The 19,689-nt window shown below is 39.0% G+C and overlaps 1 protein-coding gene across 1 annotated transcript in view; it reads left to right on the forward strand.

The window, feature by feature from the left end:
* Positions 1 to 6,201: 6,201 nt before the first annotated feature.
* si:ch211-183d21.3 (serine/threonine-protein kinase SBK1) overlaps positions 6,202 to 19,689 on the forward strand; it is a 42,362-nt gene continuing 28,874 nt past the window's right edge. Inside the window, exon 1 of the mRNA XM_034194421.1 lies at positions 6,202 to 6,473. Within this exon, the coding sequence (XP_034050312.1) occupies positions 6,436 to 6,473 (38 nt within the window). The 5' untranslated portion in view covers positions 6,202 to 6,435. The remainder of the gene's footprint in view (positions 6,474 to 19,689) is intronic.

Here is a 19,689-nt window from a genome sequence, read left to right on the forward strand (position 1 = left end):
TTTTTACATTTATGGTAGGCTATATGCTGCACTAAAGTAGGTTAAGGATTGTTACATTGTTAAATCTATTTAAGCATAAAAATTCAAAAAGAAAAAAATAATATAGCACCTTCAACTGCACCACAGACTAAAACAGTTAAATGTGGTCTATTAAACATTAGGTCTCTCTCTTCTAAGTCCCTGTTAGTAAATGATATAATAATTGATCAACATATTGATTTATTCTGCCTTACAGAACCTGGTTACAGCAGGATGAATATGTTAGTTTAAATGAGTCAACACCCCCGAGTCACACTAACTGTCAGAATGCTCGTAGCACGGGCCGGGGCGGAGGATTAGCAGCAATCTTCCATTCCAGCTTATTAATTAATCAAAAACCCAGACAGAGCTTTAATTCATTTGAAAGCTTGACTCTTAGTCTTGTCCATCCAAATTGGAAGTCCCAAAAACCAGTTTTATTTGTTATTATCTATTGTCCACCTGGTCGTTACTGTGAGTTTCTCTGTGAATTTTCAGACCTTTTGTCTGACTTAGTGCTTAGCTCAGATAAGATAATTATAGTGGGCGATTTTAACATCCACACAGATGCTGAGAATGACAGCCTCAACACTGCATTTAATCTATTATTAGACTCAGTTGGCTTTGCTCAAAATGTAAATGAGTCCACCCACCACTTTAATCATATCTTAGATCTTGTTCTGACTTATGGTATGGAAATTGAAGACTTAACAGTATTCCCTGAAAACTCCCTTCTGTCTGATCATTTCTTAATAACATTTACATTTACTCTGATGGACTACCCAGCAGTGGGGAATAAGTTTCATTACACTAGAAGTCTTTCAGAAAGCGCTGTAACTAGGTTTAAGGATATGATTCCTTCTTTATGTTCTCTAATGCCATATACCAACACAGTGCAGAGTAGCTACATAAACTCTGTAAGTGAGATAGAGTATCTCGTCAATAGTTTTACATCCTCATTGAAGACAACTTTGGATGCTGTAGCTCCTCTAAAAAAGAGAGCTTTAAATCAGAAGTGCCTGACTCCGTGGTATAACTCACAAACTTGCAGCTTAAAGCAGATAACCCGTAAGTTGGAGAGGAAATGGCGTCTCACTAATTTAGAAGATCTTCACTTAGCCTGGAAAAAGAGTCTGTTGCTTTATAAAAAAAGCCCTCCGTAAAGCTAGGACATCTTACTACTCATCACTAATTGAAGAAAATAAGAACAACCCCAGGTTTCTTTTCAGCACTGTAGCCAGGCTGACAAAGAGTCAGAGCTCTATTGAGCCGAATATTCCTTTAACTTTAACTAGTAATGACTTCATGACTTTCTTTGCTAATAAAATTTTAACTATTAGAGAAAAAATTACTCATAACCATCCCAAAGACGTATCGTTATCTTTGGCTGCTTTCAGTGATGCCGGTATTTGGTTAGACTCTTTCTCTCCGATTGTTCTGTCTGAGTTATTTTCATTAGTTACTTCATCCAAACCATCAACATGTCTATTAGACCCCATTCCTACCAGGCTGCTCAAGGAAGCCCTACCATTATTTAATGCTTCCATCTTAAATATGATCAATCTATCTTTATTAGTTGGCTATGTACCACAGGTTTTTAAGGTGGCAGTAATTAAACCATTACTTAAAAAGCCATCACTTGACCCAGCTATCTTAGCTAATTATAGGCCAATCTCCAGCCTTCCTTTTCTCTCAAAAATTCTTGAAAGGGTAGTTGTAAAACAGCTAACTGATCATCTGCAGAGGAATGGTCTATTTGAAGAGTTTCAGTCAGGTTTTAGAATTCATCATAGTACAGAAACAGCATTAGTGAAGGTTACAAATGATCTTCTTATGGCCTCAGACAGTGGACTCATCTCTGTGCTTGTTCTGTTAGACCTAAGTGCTGCTTTTGATACTGTTGACCATAAAATTTTATTACAGAGATTAGAGCATGCCATAGGTATTAAAGGCACTGCGCTGCGGTGGTTTGAATCATATTTATCTAATAGATTACAATTTGTTCATGTAAATGGGGAATCTTCTTCACAGACTAAGGTTAATTATGGAGTTCCACAAGGTTCTTTGCTAGGACCAATTTTATTCACTTTATACATGCTTCCCTTAGGCAGTATTATTAGACGGCATTGCTTAAATTTTCATTGTTACGCAGATGATACCCAGCTTTATCTATCCATGAAGCCAGAGGACACACACCAATTAGGTAAACTGCAGGATTGTCTTACAGACATAAAGACATGGATGACCTCTAATTTCCTGATTTTAAACTCAGATAAAACTGAAGTTATTGTACTTGGCCCCACAAATCTTAGAAACATGGTGTCTAACCAGATCCTTACTCTGGATGGCATTACCCTGACCTCAAGTAATACTGTGAGAAATCTTGGAGTCATTTTTGATCAGGATATGTCATTCAATGCGCATATTAAACAAATATGTAGAACTCTTTTTTGCATTTACGCAATATCTCTAAAATTAGAAAGGTCTTGTCTCAGAGTGATGCTGAAAAACTAATTCATGCATTTATTTCCTCTAGGCTGGACTATTGTAATTCATTATTATCAGGTTGTCCTAAAAGTTCCCTGAAAAGCCTTCAGTTAATTCAAAATGCTGCAGCTAGAGTACTAACAGGGACTAGAAGGAGAGAGCATATCTCACCCATATTGGCCTCTCTTCATTGCCTTCCTGTTAATTCTAGAATAGAATTTAAAATTCTTCTTCTTACTTATAAGGTTTTGAATAATCAGGTCCCATCTTATCTTAGGGACCTCATAGTACCATATCACCCCAATAGAGCGCTTCGCTCTCAGACTGCAGGCTTACTTGTAGTTCCTAGGGTTTGTAAGAGTAGAATGGGAGGCAGAGCCTTCAGCTTTCAGGCTCCTCTCCTGTGGAACCAGCTCCCAATTCAGATCAGGGAGACAGACACCCTCTCTACTTTTAAGATTAGGCTTAAAACTTTCCTTTTTGCTAAAGCTTATAGTTAGGGCTGGATCAGGTGACCCTGAACCATCCCTTAGTTATGCTGCTATAGACTTAAACTGCTGGGGGGTTCCCATGATGCACTGAGTGTTTCTTTCTCCTTTTGCTCTGTATGCACCACTCTGCATTTAATCATTAGTGATCGATCTCTGCTCCCCTCCACAGCATGTCTTTTTCCTGGTTCTCTCCCTCAGCCCCAACCAGTCCCAGCAGAAGACTGCCCCTCCCTGAGCCTGATTCTGCTGGAGGTTTCTTCCTGTTAAAAGGGAGTTTTTCCTTCCCACTGTCGCCAAGTGCTTGCTCACAGGGGATCGTTCTGACCGTTGGGGTTTTTACGTAATTATTGTATGGCCTTGCCTTACAATATAAAGCGCCTTGGGGCAACTGTTTGTTGTGATTTGGCGCTATAAATAAAATTGATTGATTGATTGATTGATTTTATTTTCGTAAACTGAACAAAAATGGATTTGGTTTGTTAGCTATTTGATAGTATTACATTTATGAACTTTAAAATCAGTTTAGGGATGTAATATACACCATCAACTAATACAAAGAGGTTAGGACCAGTGGACCCTAGGACCAGCAAAATCACCAGTGTAAAACTAAAACTGACAGTGTTAACACTGCCAGTGTACATATGGTCCTACTCTGGTCAAAGTGGAACGATGTTCATTGTCAGTGTTAATTTAACACTGGTGATTTTACTGTGTAGGACCAGTGGACCCTCCCTCTCGGAAACATCTCGGAAACATCTCGGAAACGGAAACATTACTTATGTAGCCCTGTCTAAAACGAACTCAGGCCCGGTCCCATTGTACTACTCACTTTAGATAACTATAGCTACATGGGACTTGGGTTACACTTATAATGCAGCTTAATGCATTTTATGCACTTTTTGAGATGCCTGCTTGTAAGGGTTGCAGTTGGAAACAAAACAAAAATAACTAAATCATTCTTAAAATGTACTAAATTACCCCATTTTAAACATCTTTGACAATATTACTTTTAATTATAGACAAAAGTGTCATAAAATGCATTAATCTGCATATTAAGTGATGTTTCCGAAATGTCCCTGAATGTTTCTGGGTTTTAGGATTCAGCGTTCGAACAGGATCAAAGCTTTTACATATTTTATTCGCACATGGATGGACACAGGTCAAGAAAAATACCACTGAATGTGCTATTGTGGCATGCAGGTGTAAAATAAAGATAAGACAAAAATCTAGGTTCGTTTTAGCCCTTTGTTTAAGTAAGATTCATTGACAAGTCTGTGTGCTATTGTTAGCGTTTGTGGTTAGCAACATGTCTGGTACTTTGACTGTGAACGGGAGTTCAGGCCACTGATTGAATGAATTCAAAGTCTTGCCTGGCTGTCATGTACAACCCCTGGCAAAAATTATGGAATCACCGGCCTCAGAGGATGTTCATTCAGTTGTTTAATTTTGTAGAAAAAAAGCAGATCACAGACATGACACGAAACTAAAGTCATTTCAAATGGCAACTTTCTGGCTTTAAGAAACACTATAAGAAATCAAGAAAAAAGATTGTGCAGTCAGTAACAGTTACTTTTTTAGACCAAGCAGAGGAAAAAAATATGGAATCACTCAATTCTGAGGAAAAAATTATGGAATCACCCTGTAAATTTTCATCCCCCAAATTAACACCTGCATCAAATCAGATCTGCTCATTGACATTGACCCTATGTGTCTTTTTGCAAGGAATGTTTTTGCAGTTTTTGCTCTATGGCAAGATGCATTATCATCTTGAAAAATGATTTAATCATCCCCAAACATCCTTTCAATTGTCCAAAATATCAACATAAACTTGTGCATTTATTGATGATGTAATGACAGCCATCTCCCCAGTGCCTTTACCTGACATGCAGCCCCATATCATCAATGACTGTGGAAATTTACATGTTCTCTTCAGGCAGTCATCTTTATAAATCTCATTGGAAAGGCACCAAACAAAAGTTCCAGCATCATCACCTTGCCCAATGCAGATTCGAGATTCATCACTGAATATGACTTTCATCCAGTCATCCACAGTCCACAATTGCTTTTCCTTAGCCCATTGTAACCTTGTTTTTTTCTGTTTAGGTGTTAATGATGCCTTTCGTTTAGCTTTTCTGTATGTAAATCCCATTTCCTTTAGGCGGTTTCTTACAGTTCGGTCACAGACGTTGACTCCAGTTTCCTCCCATTCGTTCCTCATTTGTTTTGTTGTACATTTTTCGATTTTTGAGACATATTGCTTTAAGTTTTCTGTCTTGACGCTTTGATGTCTTCCTTGGTCTACCAGTATGTTTGCCTTTAACAACCTTCCCATGTTGTTTGTATTTGGTCCAGAGTTTAGACACAGCTGACTGAACAACCAACATCTTTTGCAACATTGCGTGATGATTTACTCTCTTTTAAGAGTTTGATAATCCTCTCCTTTGTTTCAATTGACATCTCTCGTGTTGGAGCCATGATTCATGTCAGTCCACTTGGTGCAACAGCTCTCCAAGGTGTGTTCACTCTTTTTTAGATGCAGACTAACGAGCAGATCTGATTTGATGCAGGTGTTAGTTTTGGGGATGAAAATTTACAGGGTGATTCCATAATTTTTTCCTCAGAATTGAGTGATTCCATATTTTTTTCCTCTGCTTGGTCTAAAAAAGTAACTGTTACTGACTGCCACAATCTTTTTTTTCTTGATTTCTTATAGTGTTTCTTAAAAAAAGAAAGTTGCCATTTGAAATGACTTTAGTTTTGTGTCATGTCTGTGATCTGCTTTTTTTCTACAAAATTAAACAACTGAATGAACATCCTCTGAGGCCGGTGATTCCATAATTTTTGCCAGGGGTTGTAATAAGGAAAGTTGGCAAAGTCACCATGGGAAGTACTTCAGACCATAAACTGCTGAATTGTGCAAGAGTGGATTAGCACTTAGCATGAATCAGACTTAAAGCTTGTAAATCGCAGGCGCTAGGACCCTGGACACGTGAGTGGATTAGTTTCCCAGAGGGTGGAGACGCTGAACAATGAAGGAGCCGCTGACTGATGGGAGAGTCGAACCCGCAGCACAGGATCTGACACCGAGCCAGTCTGCACGTTCCACCCTCAGAGTGTGCACCAAACAGGCACAGGCAGGCAGCAGGAAGCGGGGACATGTAGATCTGTCCGTGCGCGCGCGCGCGTGTGGATGTGACCGCATGGGTTCAGCCGAAGAAGTGGGTCAGGCGGACCACCGGAGGAGCGCAAGATAAACAGGCAGCGGACCGCTGGAGATGGTGGAAGGATCTCATCCTCATCTCTGCATCTGACCTCGAGCAGCACCAGAAAGACAGCAGCAGAACCAGCGGAGAACTTCTGTCCAGAGCATCTCTCTTTCTTCTTCCAGCAGCCCCCCCCGGCGGGTCAGCTGGGGCTGAGCGGAGCCGAGCCGAGCCGGATGCAGGACCAAGGAGGAGAGAGACAGGTCGGCAGCAGGTGAGTGATGATGATGACACCCGGTGCAGGTGCCCCGATCGAACCGGATCAGTGTGCAGAAAAAAATACATAGCAGATTTAAATGCTGGTATCTGCCCATATTTTTATATTGTGGACTTAATTAGGATTTTTTTAAAAAGATGCATTTCTGATTATTTATGATGCATGCAACTTTTTGTGGTTTAAAATCAGTGCACGTGAGCCGTTCATCTTCCACTACTTAATATATTTAGAGTCATTATTAGGATTTCATTTGCTTTGACTCTAAGCTTCAGTTTTAGTCCTTTCTTTCAAGGGCGTAGCTACACCCAGCCTCAACACCCCCCCCTCCCGCTCGCACGCACGCACGCACGCACTCACGCACGCACACGATTGTAACTGCAGTCTACCATAAACAGTGACCCAGTTGCACAGTCATCCCTGTTCTCCAGTAATAACACGCCAGCTTGTACATTGCTTTTATTGTAAATTAGATGGTATTTGATAAAGAATTTTTGCTTTTTTTGTATTAAGTTAGATGGTATTTGATAATGAATTTTTGCTTTTTTGTATTTAGATGGTATTTGATAATGAATTTTTGCTTTTTTGTATTTAGATGGTATTTGATAATGAATTTTTGCTTTTTTTGTATTTAGATGGTATTTGATAATGAATTTTTTTGCTTTTTTGTATTTAGATGGTATTTGATAATGAATTTTTTTGCTTTTTTGTATTAAGTTAGACGGTATTTGATAATGAACTTTTGCTTTTCTCTATTAAGTTAGATGGTATTTGTGCTTTTGTATTAAGTTAGATGATATTTGATAATGAATTTTTGCTTTTTTGTATTTAGATGGTATTTGATAATGAATTTTTGCTTTTTTTGTATTTAGATGGTATTTGATAATGAATTTTTTTGCTTTTTTGTATTTAGATGGTATTTGATAATGAATTTTTTTGCTTTTTTGTATTAAGTTAGACGGTATTTGATAATGAACTTTTGCTTTTCTCTATTAAGTTAGATGGTATTTGTGCTTTTGTATTAAGTTAGATGATATTTGATAATGAATTTTTGCTTTTTTTGTATTTAGATGGTATTTGATAATGAACTTTTGCTTTTCTCTATTAAGTTAGATGGTATTTGATAATGAATTTGTGCTTTTTGTATTAAGTTAGATGGTATTTGATGATAATTTTTTGCTTTTTTTGTATTTAGATGGTATTTGATAATGATTTTTTTTTGCTTTTTGTATTAAGTTAGATGGTATTTGATGATGAATTTTTGCTTTTTTGTATTTAGATGGTATTTGATAATGAATTTTTGCTTTTTTGTATTAAGTTAGATGGTATTTGATAATGAATTTGGCTTTTTTGTATTAAGTTAAATCGTATTTGATAATGAATTTTTGCTTTTTTGTGTTAAGTTAGATATATTTGATAATGAATTTTTGCTAGTGTCTCATTTTAGAATGGTTGGTTCAGCCTCCGTGGTCTTGGAAGCCTAGATATTCGTAGGACGCAGCCTTCGAAGGATGTAATGCCTGAATTGATTCACAGCTCCTGTGTTCCAAAATACTGAATTATTTTCTGAAGCAACTGGTTCATTTAATTTTGTAAGTGTTTCAAAAACACTGAATCATTTGTCGAGCCCAGACAGCCACACTGTCCACCAGGTGTCACCACTGTAATGTTTGGATTTTTTGTTCATTTGTTTTGTAATAGGCAGCACGGTGGATTAGTGGTTAGCACTGTTGCCTCACAGCGAGAAGGTCGTGGGTTCAATTCCCGTGGCCTTTCTGTGTGGAGTTTGCATGTTCTCCCTGTGCTTGCGTGGGTTTCCTCCGGGTGCTCCAGTTTCCTCCCACACCCAAAGACATGCAGGTTAGGTGGATTGGAATCTTTAAAATTATCCTAAGGTATGTGTGTGGGTGTGTCTGTGTTTGTTTGTCTGTTTGTGGCCCTGCGACAGACTGGCATCCTGTCCTGGGTGTACCCCGCCTCGCGCCCTATGTCGCGGGGCTCCAGCCCCCCGCGACCCTTAATTGGACTAAGCGGTGGAAGATGGATGGATGGATGGATGGATGTTTTGTAATAAGAGGGAGCCATTTTTAAAGCAATTGTTTAATTTAATTTTGTAAGTGTTTCAAAAACAATGAATCGTTTAATGAAGCAAGGACTCCACACCATCTGGTAGGTGTCACCACTATTGTAATGTTTGGAATTTTTTATATTATTTTTATTTGATTATTATTTGTTTATTTATTTATTGCAACAGGGAGTCTTTTTTGAAGCAATTGTTTCATTTTGTGTTTTGAGCACAACAAAATAGTTAATCATTTTTGTGAAGCAATTGGCTATTTAAGTGTTTTGTTGTTTTCAAAAAATGATCTTCTGAAGCAAATTCTTCATTTTGGATTTTGGGTGTGTGCAGAACTGAATTGTTTTCTGAAGTGTTTCACTTAGTGTTTTGAGCTTTTTGAAAGTGAACTGTTTTCTGAACTAGGTAATTCATACTTTCCACTAGATGTCACTGTTGTAGTGTTTCAATGTTTTTTAACTGAACCCTTTTCTGAAGCGGCTGTTTGATTTAGTGTTTGGGGCATTTAAAATCACTGAATCCTTTTCTAAAGCACGCGTTTCGTTTCGTTTCGTGTTGCACGCATTTTTAAATAGTAAACATGTTTTTATGTCTCTTAAAAATAATTTTATGAAGTAATTGCTTTATTGAGTCTTTGGAAAAACTTAATTTTTAGAATTTTTTTTAAATTTAGCATTTCAAGCGATTCAAAACAACAAATCATTTCATTAAGCAATTGGTTCATTTAATTTTGTAAATGTTTCAAAAACAATGACTCATTTAAGCAAGGAATCCACGCTGTCCAGTAGGTGTCACCATTGTAATGTTTGGAATTTTTTACATTTTATTATTATTTTATTTATTTATTTATTTGTTTATTGCAACAGAGTCTTTTTTAAAGCAATTGTTTCATCATGTGTTTTGAGCACAGCAGAATAGTTAATCATTTTTATGAAGCAATTGGCTATTTAAGTGTTTTGTTGTTTTCAAAAAATGATCTTCTGAAGCAGTTGCCCCATTTTGGATTTTGAATGTGCACATAACACGTTTGTTTTCTAATTCACTTAGTGTTTTGAGCCTTTTGCAAGTGAATTGTTTTCTGAACTAGGTAATTCATGCTTTCCACTAGATGTCACTGTTGTAGTGTTTCAAATTTTTATTTTTTTTAACTGAAATCTTTCCGAAATGGCTGTTTCGTGTAGTGTTTGGGGCATTTAAAAACACAGAATTCTTTTCTAAAGCATCTGCTTCATTTTGTGTTGTAAACATCTCTAAATAGTAAACATGTTTTTGTGCCTCTTAAACAACCTCTGGAACAACTGAATCATTTTTACAAAATATTTGTTTTACTATTTAGCGTTTCAAGAGATTCAAAACAGCAAATAGTTTCACGAGGCAATTGGTTCATTTCTTTGAAAGTATCAGAAAACCGAAATCCCCTCTCCTGCCTACGCCTAAGCCACACTTATGCGTTATTTACTACTCTGTATGATTCAGCCTGTACTTTATGGATTCGGGGAGCATCGGGGCATTTTACATTTAATGCTTCTTTTGTGCTTCATCCAGTCATGCAGGAGATATTGCACCGTTAATTCCATCTAATGCACTTAGATAAGCGGCTGACCTGATATATTGAGAAAGCAGCAGGGAAAGGCTGCAGGCTGGTAATGGACTCTAAATGAAATGCAACAGTAGCCGGCACGTGTGGATTTGTTTTTGTCACAAACATTTTAGTGGTTGAGAGCAGAAGCAGTAATGGCTGGGATTCCACTGTTTCACCGCTCTGCTATTGTTTTGAAGGAAAATGACCTTCATTGTCAATGTTGCATTACCTGTCCCTGGAAGAAAAATTGTATTAATTATCCAACTACTTATTTACAGTTAAATGTTCACAGGAAATGACTGGTCCAATTGTTATACACTTTATGACTGTTGGAAATTTCATCCCCGGAAATACTTATTGTAATTATAACCCCGTTGAGCAATAAAAAAGCCATGGAGACAACAATGAACACTATTACCGAGCAAAAGCCACAAAACTCCACATGAAAATGACATTCACCATCATGATGGTGATTATGAATTCTTCTGGCTGCTTCCTTCCATCACATTAGATCCAGTATGGATCCACATCTTCATTTGGCACATCAAGTTTTTAATAAGATGCCCTTCCTGACAAAAGTCAGCATCTACAAGGAGAATGGGCCGGAGTGGGCATGAACCCACAATCTTCTTGCTGTGAGGAAAGATCCAAACAAGAGTGCAAAATAAAACTGTGACAGTTTTACCATAATCTAAGTGAAAACTCAGACTGCATTCAGACTTTTAGTGCACTTGGTTTCAGTGTGGAAGGTTCCCGGTTCAAACCCCACCCCTGCCACATTTCTCCATGTAATGTGGAGTTGCGTCAGGAAGGGCATCCGGCATAAAACCACCTCGGATTTGCTGTGGGGACCCTGAGAGCAAAACAGGGGAGCAGCCGAAGGGTCTTACTTTATTCAGACTTTTTCCCTCACGTCAAATTTGGACCATGTTCACATTAATAGCTGAACTGGACAGCAGGATTAGATTTTTGTTTTTGCCAGATCACATTTTTTTTCCTCATCTGGACCACTCACATTCCTGTTTGCAAGTCAAAGTATCCAATTTGAGCCTTTTCATAGCAGTCACATCGGCAGACATCCAAATATGAGTCAACTCTCAAACAAGATAGAAAAAACAGGGAAAATCTGCACACTGGTCTAAAGCTCCCAAAATCTTTTTATTGACTAACAAAGCAACGTTTCGACCGCAAGGTCTTCTTCAGGCAACTGTACCAACTGTTGCCTGAAGAAGACCTTGTGGTTGAAACGTTGCTTTTTTAGTCAAATGGTAAATGGTAAATGGTAAATGGACTGCATTTATATAGCGCTTTTCCATCTGCATCAGACGCTCAAAGCGCTTTACAATAATCCCTCACATTCACCCCGATGTCAAGGTGCTGCTATACAAGGTGCTCACTACACACCGGGAGCAACAGGGGATTAAAGGCCTTGCCCAAGGGCCCTTAGTGATTTTCCAGTCAGGCGGGGATTTGAACCCATGACCTTCTGGACAATAAAAAGATTTTGGGAGTTTTAAACCAGTGTGCGGATTTTCCCTCTTTTTTCTATCTGGAATTCCTGATTATCCTTGAATGTGCATACAACTACCATTTTTTCTTTTTAACTCTCAAACAAGTCTGAAACAGAGCAAGGGACCTATATGTAATAGGTCCAGTTATTTGGAAAGCAAACAAACAAACAAACAAAAAACTGACTTGGCATTTCATACCACTTAGAAAAGGCTGATTGTTCTGACCATTCTCATGGACATCACATTGCTAGAAGTTTAATTAAACTCAACTCTTAGACCACATATGAAAGTGGCCCAAATCAAAAAATGCCGACCCAGGTACACATGATCCTAGTGACTGCTGTGAGAACATTCCCATCAATCAATCAATCAATCAATTTTTTTATATAGCGCCAAATCACAACAAACAGTTGCCCCAAGGCGCTTTATATTGTAAGGCAAGGCCATACAATAATTATGTAAAACCCCAACGGTCAAAACGACCCCCTGTGAGCAAGCACCTGGCCACAGTGGGAAGGAAAAACTCCCTTTTAATAGGAAGAAACCTCCAGCAGAACCAGGCTCAGGGAGGGGCAGTCTTCTGCTGGGACTGGTTGGGGCTGAGGGAGAGAACCAGGAAAAAGACATGCTGTGGAGGGGAGCAGAGATCGATCACTAATGATTAAATGCAGAGTGGTGCATACAGAGCAAAAAGAGAAAGAAACAGTGCATCATGGGAACCCCCCAGCAGTCTACGTCTATAGCAGCATAACTAAGGGATGGTTCAGGGTCACCTGATCCAGCCCTAACTATAAGCTTTAGCAAAAAGGAAAGTTTTAAGCCTAATCTTAAAAGTAGAGAGGGTGTCTGTCTCCCTGATCTGAATTGGGAGCTGGTTCCACAGGAGAGGAGCCTGAAAGCTGAAGGCTCTGCCTCCCATTCTACTCTTACAAACCCTAGGAACTACAAGTAAGCCTGCAGTCTGAGAGCGAAGCGCTCTATTGGGGTGATATGGTACTATGAGGTCCCTAAGATAAGATGGGACCTGATTATTCAAAACCTTATAAGTAAGAAGAAGAATTTTAAATTCTATTCTAGAATTAACAGGAAGCCAATGAAGAGAGGCCAATATGGGTGAGATATGCTCTCTCCTTCTAGTCCCCGTCAGTACTCTAGCTGCAGCATTTTGAATTAACTGAAGGCTTTTTAGGGAACTTTTAGGACAACCTGATAATAATGAATTACAATAGTCCAGCCTAGAGGAAATAAATGCATGAATTAGTTTTTCAGCATCACTCTGAGACAAGACCTTTCTGATTTTAGAGATATTGCGTAAATGCAAAAAAGCAGTCCTACATATTTGTTTAATATGCGCTTTGAATGACATATCCTGATCAAAAATGACTCCAAGATTTCTCACAGTATTACTAGAGGTCAGGGTAATGCCATCCAGAGTAAGGATCTGGTTAGACACCATGTTTCTAAGATTTGTGGGGCCAAGTACAATAACTTCAGTTTTATCTGAGTTTAAAAGCAGGAAATTAGAGGTCATCCATGTCTTTATGTCTGTAAGACAATCCTGCAGTTTAGCTAATTGGTGTGTGTCCTCTGGCTTCATGGATAGATAAAGCTGGGTATCATCTGCGTAACAATGAAAATTTAAGCAATACCATCTAATAATACTGCCTAAGGGAAGCATGTATAAAGTGAATAAAATTGGTCCTAGCACAGAACCTTGTGGAACTCCATAATTAACTTTAGTCTGTGAAGAAGATTCCCCATTTACATGAACAAATTGTAATCTATTAGACAAATATGATTCAAACCACCGCAGCGCAGTGCCTTTAATACCTATGGCATGCTCTAATCTCTGTAATAAAATTTTATGGTCAACAGTATCAAAAGCAGCACTGAGGTCTAACAGAACAAGCACAGAGATGAGTCCACTGTCCGAGGCCATAAGAAGATCATTTGTAACCTTCACTAATGCTGTTTCTGTACTATGATGAATTCTAAAACCTGACTGAAACTCTTCAAATAGACCATTCCTCTGCAGATGATCAGTTAGCTGTTTTACAACTACCCTTTCAAGAATTTTTGAGAGAAAAGGAAGGTTGGAGATTGGCCTATAATTAGCTAAGATAGCTGGGTCAAGTGATGGCTTTTTAAGTAATGGTTTAATTACTGCCACCTTAAAAGCCTGTGGTACATAGCCAACTAACAAAGATAGATTGATCATATTTAAGATCGAAGCATTAAATAATGGTAGGGCTTCCTTGAGCAGCCTGGTAGTAATGGGTTCTAATAAACATGTTGATGGTTTGGATGAAGTAAACTAATGAGAATAACTCAGACAGAACAATCGGAGAGAAAGAGTCTAACCAAATACCGGCATCACTGAAAGCAGCCAAAGATAACGATACGTCTTTGGGATGGTTATGAGTAATTTTTTCTCTAATAGTTAAAATTTTGTTAGCAAAGAAAGTCATGAAGTCATTACTAGTTAAAGTTAATGGAATACTCAGCTCAATAGAGCTCTGACTCTTTGTCAGCCTGGCTACAGTGCTGAAAAGAAACCTGGGGTTGTTCTTATTTTCTTCAATTAGTGATGAGTAGAAAGATGTCCTAGCTTTACGGAGGGCTTTTTTATAGAGCAACAGACTCTTTTTCCAGGCTAAGTGAAGATCTTCTAAATTAGTGAGACGCCATTTCCTCTCCAACTTACGGGTTATCTGCTTTAAGCTACGAGTTTGTGAGTTATACCACGGAGTCAGACACTTCTGATTTAAAGCTCTCTTTTTCAGAGGAGCTACAGCATCCAAAGTTGTCTTCAATGAGGATGTAAAACTATTGACGAGATACTCTATCTCCCTTACAGAGTTTAGGTAGCTACTCTGCACTGTGTTGGTATATGGCATTAGAGAACATAAAGAAGGAATCATATCCTTAAACCTAGTTACAGCGCTTTCTGAAAGACTTCTAGTGTAATGAAACTTATTCCCCACTGCTGGGTAGTCCATCAGAGTAAATGTAAATGTTATTAAGAAATGATCAGACAGAAGGGAGTTTTCAGGGAATACTGTTAAGTCTTCTATTGCCATACCATAAGTCAGAACAAGATCTAAGATATGATTAAAGTGGTGGGTGGACTCATTTACTTTTTGAGCAAAGCCAATAGAGTCTAATAATAGATTAAATGCAGTGTTGAGGCTGTCATTCTCAGCATCTGTGTGGATGTTAAAATCGCCCACTATAATTATCTTATCTGAGCTAAGCACTAAGTCAGACAAAAGGTCTGAAAATTCACAGAGAAACTCACAGTAACGACCAGGTGGACGATAGATAATAACAAATAAAACTGGTTTTTGGGACTTCCAATTTGGATGGACAAGACTAAGAGACAAGCTTTCAAATGAATTAAAGCTCTGTCTGGGTTTTGGATTAATTAATAAGCTGGAATGGAAGATTGCTGCTAATCCTCCACCCCGGCCCGTGCTACGAGCATTCTGACAGTTAGTGTGACTCGGGGGTGTTGACTCATTTAAACTAACATATTCATCCTGCTGTAACCAGGTTTCTGTTAGGCAGAATAAATCAATATGTTGATCAATTATTATATCATTTACCAACAGGGACTTAGAAGAGAGAGACCTAATGTTTAATAGACCACATTTAACTGTTTTAGTCTGTGGTGCAGTTGAAGGTGCTATATTATTTTTTCTTTTTGAATTTTTATGCTTAAATAGATTTTTGCTGGTTATTGGTAGTCTGGGAGCAGGCACCGTCTCTACGGGGATGGGGTAATGAGGGGATGGCAGGGGGAGAGAAGCTGCAGAGAGGTGTGTAAGACTACAACTCTGCTTCCTGGTCCCAACCCTGGATAGTCACGGTTTGGAGGATTTAAGAAAATTGGCCAGATTTCTAGAAATGAGAGCTGCTCCATCCAAAGTGGGATGGATGCCGTCTCTCCTAACAAGACCAGGTTTTCCCCAGAAGCTTTGCCAATTATCTATGAAGCCCACCTCATTTTTTGGACACCACTCAGACAGCCAGCAATTCAAGGAGAACATGCGGCTAAACATGTCACTCCCGGTCCGATTGGGGAGGGGTCCAGAGAAAACTACAGAGTCCGACATTGTTTTTGCAAAGTTACACACCGATTTAATGTTAATTTTAGTGACCTCCGATTGGCGTAACCGGGTGTCATTACTGCCGACGTGAATTACAATCTTACCAAATTTACGCTTAGCCTTAGCCAGCAGTTTCAAATTTCTTCAGTGTCGCCTGCTCTGGCCCCCGGAAGACAATTGACTATGGTTGCTGGTGTCGCTAACTTCACATTTCTCAAAACAGAGTCGCCAATAACCAGAGTTTGATCCTCGGCGGGTGTGTCGTCGAGTGGGGAAAAACGGTTAGAGATGTGAACGGGTTGGCGGTGTACACGGGGCTTCTGTTTAGGGCTACGCTTCCTCCTCACAGTCACCCAGTCAGCCTGCTTTCCCGGCTGCTCGGGATCTGCCAGGGGGGGAACTAACGGCGGCTAAGCTACCTTGGTCCGCACCGACTACAGGGGCCTTGCTAGCTGTAGAATTTTCCACGGTGCGGAGCCGAGTCTCCAATTCGCCCAGCCTGGCCTCCAAAGCTACGAATAAGCTACACTTATTACAAGTACCATTACTGCTAAAGGAGGCCGAGGAATAACTAAACATTTCACACCCAGAGCAGAAAAGTGTGGGAGAGACAGGAGAAGCCGCCATGCTAAATCGGCTAAGAGCTAGTAGCTACGCTAAGCTAGCGGATTCCTAAAAACACGCAAAGTGAATAATGTGTAAATAATTTAGAGGTGATTCAGCAGAAGGAGTGCTTTAGTTAAGGCACGTAAAGATTACACTGGGAAACAAATCGTAATCTAGATAACTAGACCAATCTAACTGCGCAGATTAAACAGCTAACAGATACAGAAAAACACCGCTGTGCTCCGGAACAGGAAGTGATACAATACCGCAGTGAGAGCCAACCACCAGTAGAGGCAAGCAAGAGCAGATCAGATTATGTATAACCACAAATATCATCCAGAATCACAGAATAATCCAGAAAAAACAAAAACAAAAGAAACAAATGACAAAAAATTAGATTTAGTTCATTTTAGCTGTTAATGTGAACATAACCTCAGAATGAGCCCCAAACAACTACCTAGAGCACACCAAAAATGCTAAAATTGCCAGTTATGATCAAACCTAAAAACCTAAAATGACTTTCTACCCAAATATAATAATATCAAAAGAAATTGGCTGAAGAAAATGCTCTGTATTTTCCGTTTTCTAATCAGTGCTTGTTTGCTTGTTTGTGCTTTAATGTCATGGTTTGTTGTCTCATTGGGTACCATGTCATATTTTATCAATGCTTTTGCAAGATGAGTAATGAGCAACACTTATTTATGCTGTGATTAATTTTTGAGACGGGCAACACAGAGAGCTTAAGTGTTCCTAAACTGGAAGGCAATGTCTTGATTATATATATGTATATATATATATATATATATATATATATATATATATATATATATATATATATATATATATATATATATAGATATATATATAGATAGATGTGTGTGTACATTTATATACATCCCCATTCAGACTCCTGTTTTTTTTTTTTGTGCAGATAGTGTTTAGTCTCAGTGTCATCTCTGTGGCTTTCATCGCTATTGGAATTTTGGTACAAAATGTTCCCTCTGTGGCTTTTTGCAGTGATATTTCACTTGTGCATGATTGCATGTCATGATGACAATCAGAGCACTGATGATTATGATTGACATTTCCAGTGGGATGCTCTGCTGTGCCATAAACTACAGTAGTGATTGATTCTGCAATCTGACGCTTTCTTATTTGACCTTTTTTCCTTGGCATCATCTCTTATGTACAGTAGCTGATAGGGGCCACAATAGAATAGAATAGAGTGCCCTTTATTGTCATTATTCAAAATGTACAACAAGATTGGACAGTGTCTCCTTTTTTTAATGCAAATGGTTAAAGTGAAAAAAGTGTAAAATCCTACAGGACAGTGCAATGAAAATCTGTATGTACAAAACAAATATAAGATAAGAATATAAGACGATTGTATTGCACAGAATGAATAAATATTGAGGTAGTATTAAAAGCAGAGCAACAGCAATAACAGTGATACATACATTACACATTGTATCTTATATTGATGGCTGGGGTTGCTGCATGTGAGAGTTCAGAGTGGTGATGGCTCTTGGAAAGAAACTGTTTTTCAGTCTGTTTGTCCTTGCTTTGATACACCTGTAGCGCCTGCCGGAGGGCAACAGGTCAAACAACTGGGAGCTGAGATGTGAACTGTCCTTGATGATGTTTGCTATACTAGCAAATGCAGAAAATGTTTACAAATAGTAATAATAATAATTAAAATAAAAACTCCTGCATCTGTTCAACAATACGTTGTTAAATTTAAATACAGTGCTAAAATAGCCTCGGCCGTATGAGCATAAAATAGGAAACAGAATATGACCTTTTGACCTCTTAGAATAGGTCAAGGTTAGTCATCTTTGAACTTGTCCAAGGTCTGTGTCCCAAAATTGTTCCCTGTGAATTTGAAGACCCTGGCAGTAATAGCACTGGAGTTATACTGAGCACAGACGGACGGACAGACGGATGCAAAGTCTTCGCAATACCCGATGGCCATATTTTGGCCTCGGGTAAAAATTGAAAAAATAATCTGCAAAGAGAGAACACTAATATAACCTACAGCCCATCTATCAGCTGAATTTGCTAACGTGTACTGCTGTACCCAAACACAGAAATGCTTTGCAAAGCTCCACAACACAATGGAAGTACAACACAAAAAGAAGCTTCTTCTGCCTAGAGGACTTTCTCTGATTTCTACTGTTCAGTGCATTGCAGATCTATGTAATAATGCATGGAAATATAACTACTGCAACAGTAAAATCATCAATAAAAGTAAATAAATAATCATACTCAGCTGTGCCGATCAGAGCGCCATAACACACTGAACAGTCCTTCAGTTAAACTCCTCTCCTCCTCCTCTGGTCGCAAACCTCATTGTGTTGTTAGCAGTTCCGTTGTGTTGTGGAGCTTTGAAAAGCATTTCTGTGCAGCACGTTATCAAATTAAATTGTTGCATGTGCATCTGCTGGTTATATTTGTTTGTCTTCTCTGTGGTTTGTCAATTTGCAAGATATATTTTTACCTGTTGCATTACTGTTTTCTGCATTGAGCAGTGGTGTCTTCATTTGGTGGTGTGTCATCTATTGACCACTTATACATAAACGCAACACTTTTGGTTTTGCTCCCATTTTGAATGAGATGAACTCAAAGATCTAAAACTTTTTCCACATACACAATATCACCATTTCCCTCAAATATTGTTCACAAACCAGTCTAAATCTGTGATAGTGAGCACTTCTCCTTTGCTGAGATAATCCATCCCACCTCACAGGTGTGCCATACCAAGATGCTGATTAGACACCATGATTAGTGCACAGGTGTGCCTTAGACTGCCCACAATAAAAGGCCACTCTGAAAGGTGCAGTTTTATCACACAGCACAATGCCACAGATGTCGCAAGATTTGAGGGAGCGTGCAATTGGCATGCTGACAGCAGGAATGTCTCCCAGAGCTGTTGCTCGTGTATTGAATGTTCATTTCTCTACCATAAGCCGTCTCCAAAGGCGTTTCAGAGAATTTGGCAGTACATCCAGCCAGCCTCACAACCACAGACCACATGTAACCACACCAGCCCAGGACCTCCACATCCAGCATGTTCACCTCCAAGATCGTCTGAGACCAGCCACTCGGACAGCTGCTGGAACAATTGGTTTGCATACCCAAAGAATTTCTGCACAAACTGTCAGAAACCGTCTCAGGGAAGCTCATCTGCATGCTCGTCGTCCTCATTGGGGTCTCGACCTGACTCCAGTTCATCGTCGTAACCGACTTGAGTGGGAAAATGCTCACATTCGCTGGCGTTTGGCACGTTGGAGAGGTGTTCTCTTCACGGATGATGCGAAGGAGATGTGTTGCA

The sequence above is a fragment of the Thalassophryne amazonica genome, chromosome 18 (genome assembly GCF_902500255.1).
Source record: "Thalassophryne amazonica chromosome 18, fThaAma1.1, whole genome shotgun sequence".
In the NCBI taxonomy this organism is placed as follows: Eukaryota; Metazoa; Chordata; class Actinopteri; order Batrachoidiformes; family Batrachoididae; genus Thalassophryne; species Thalassophryne amazonica.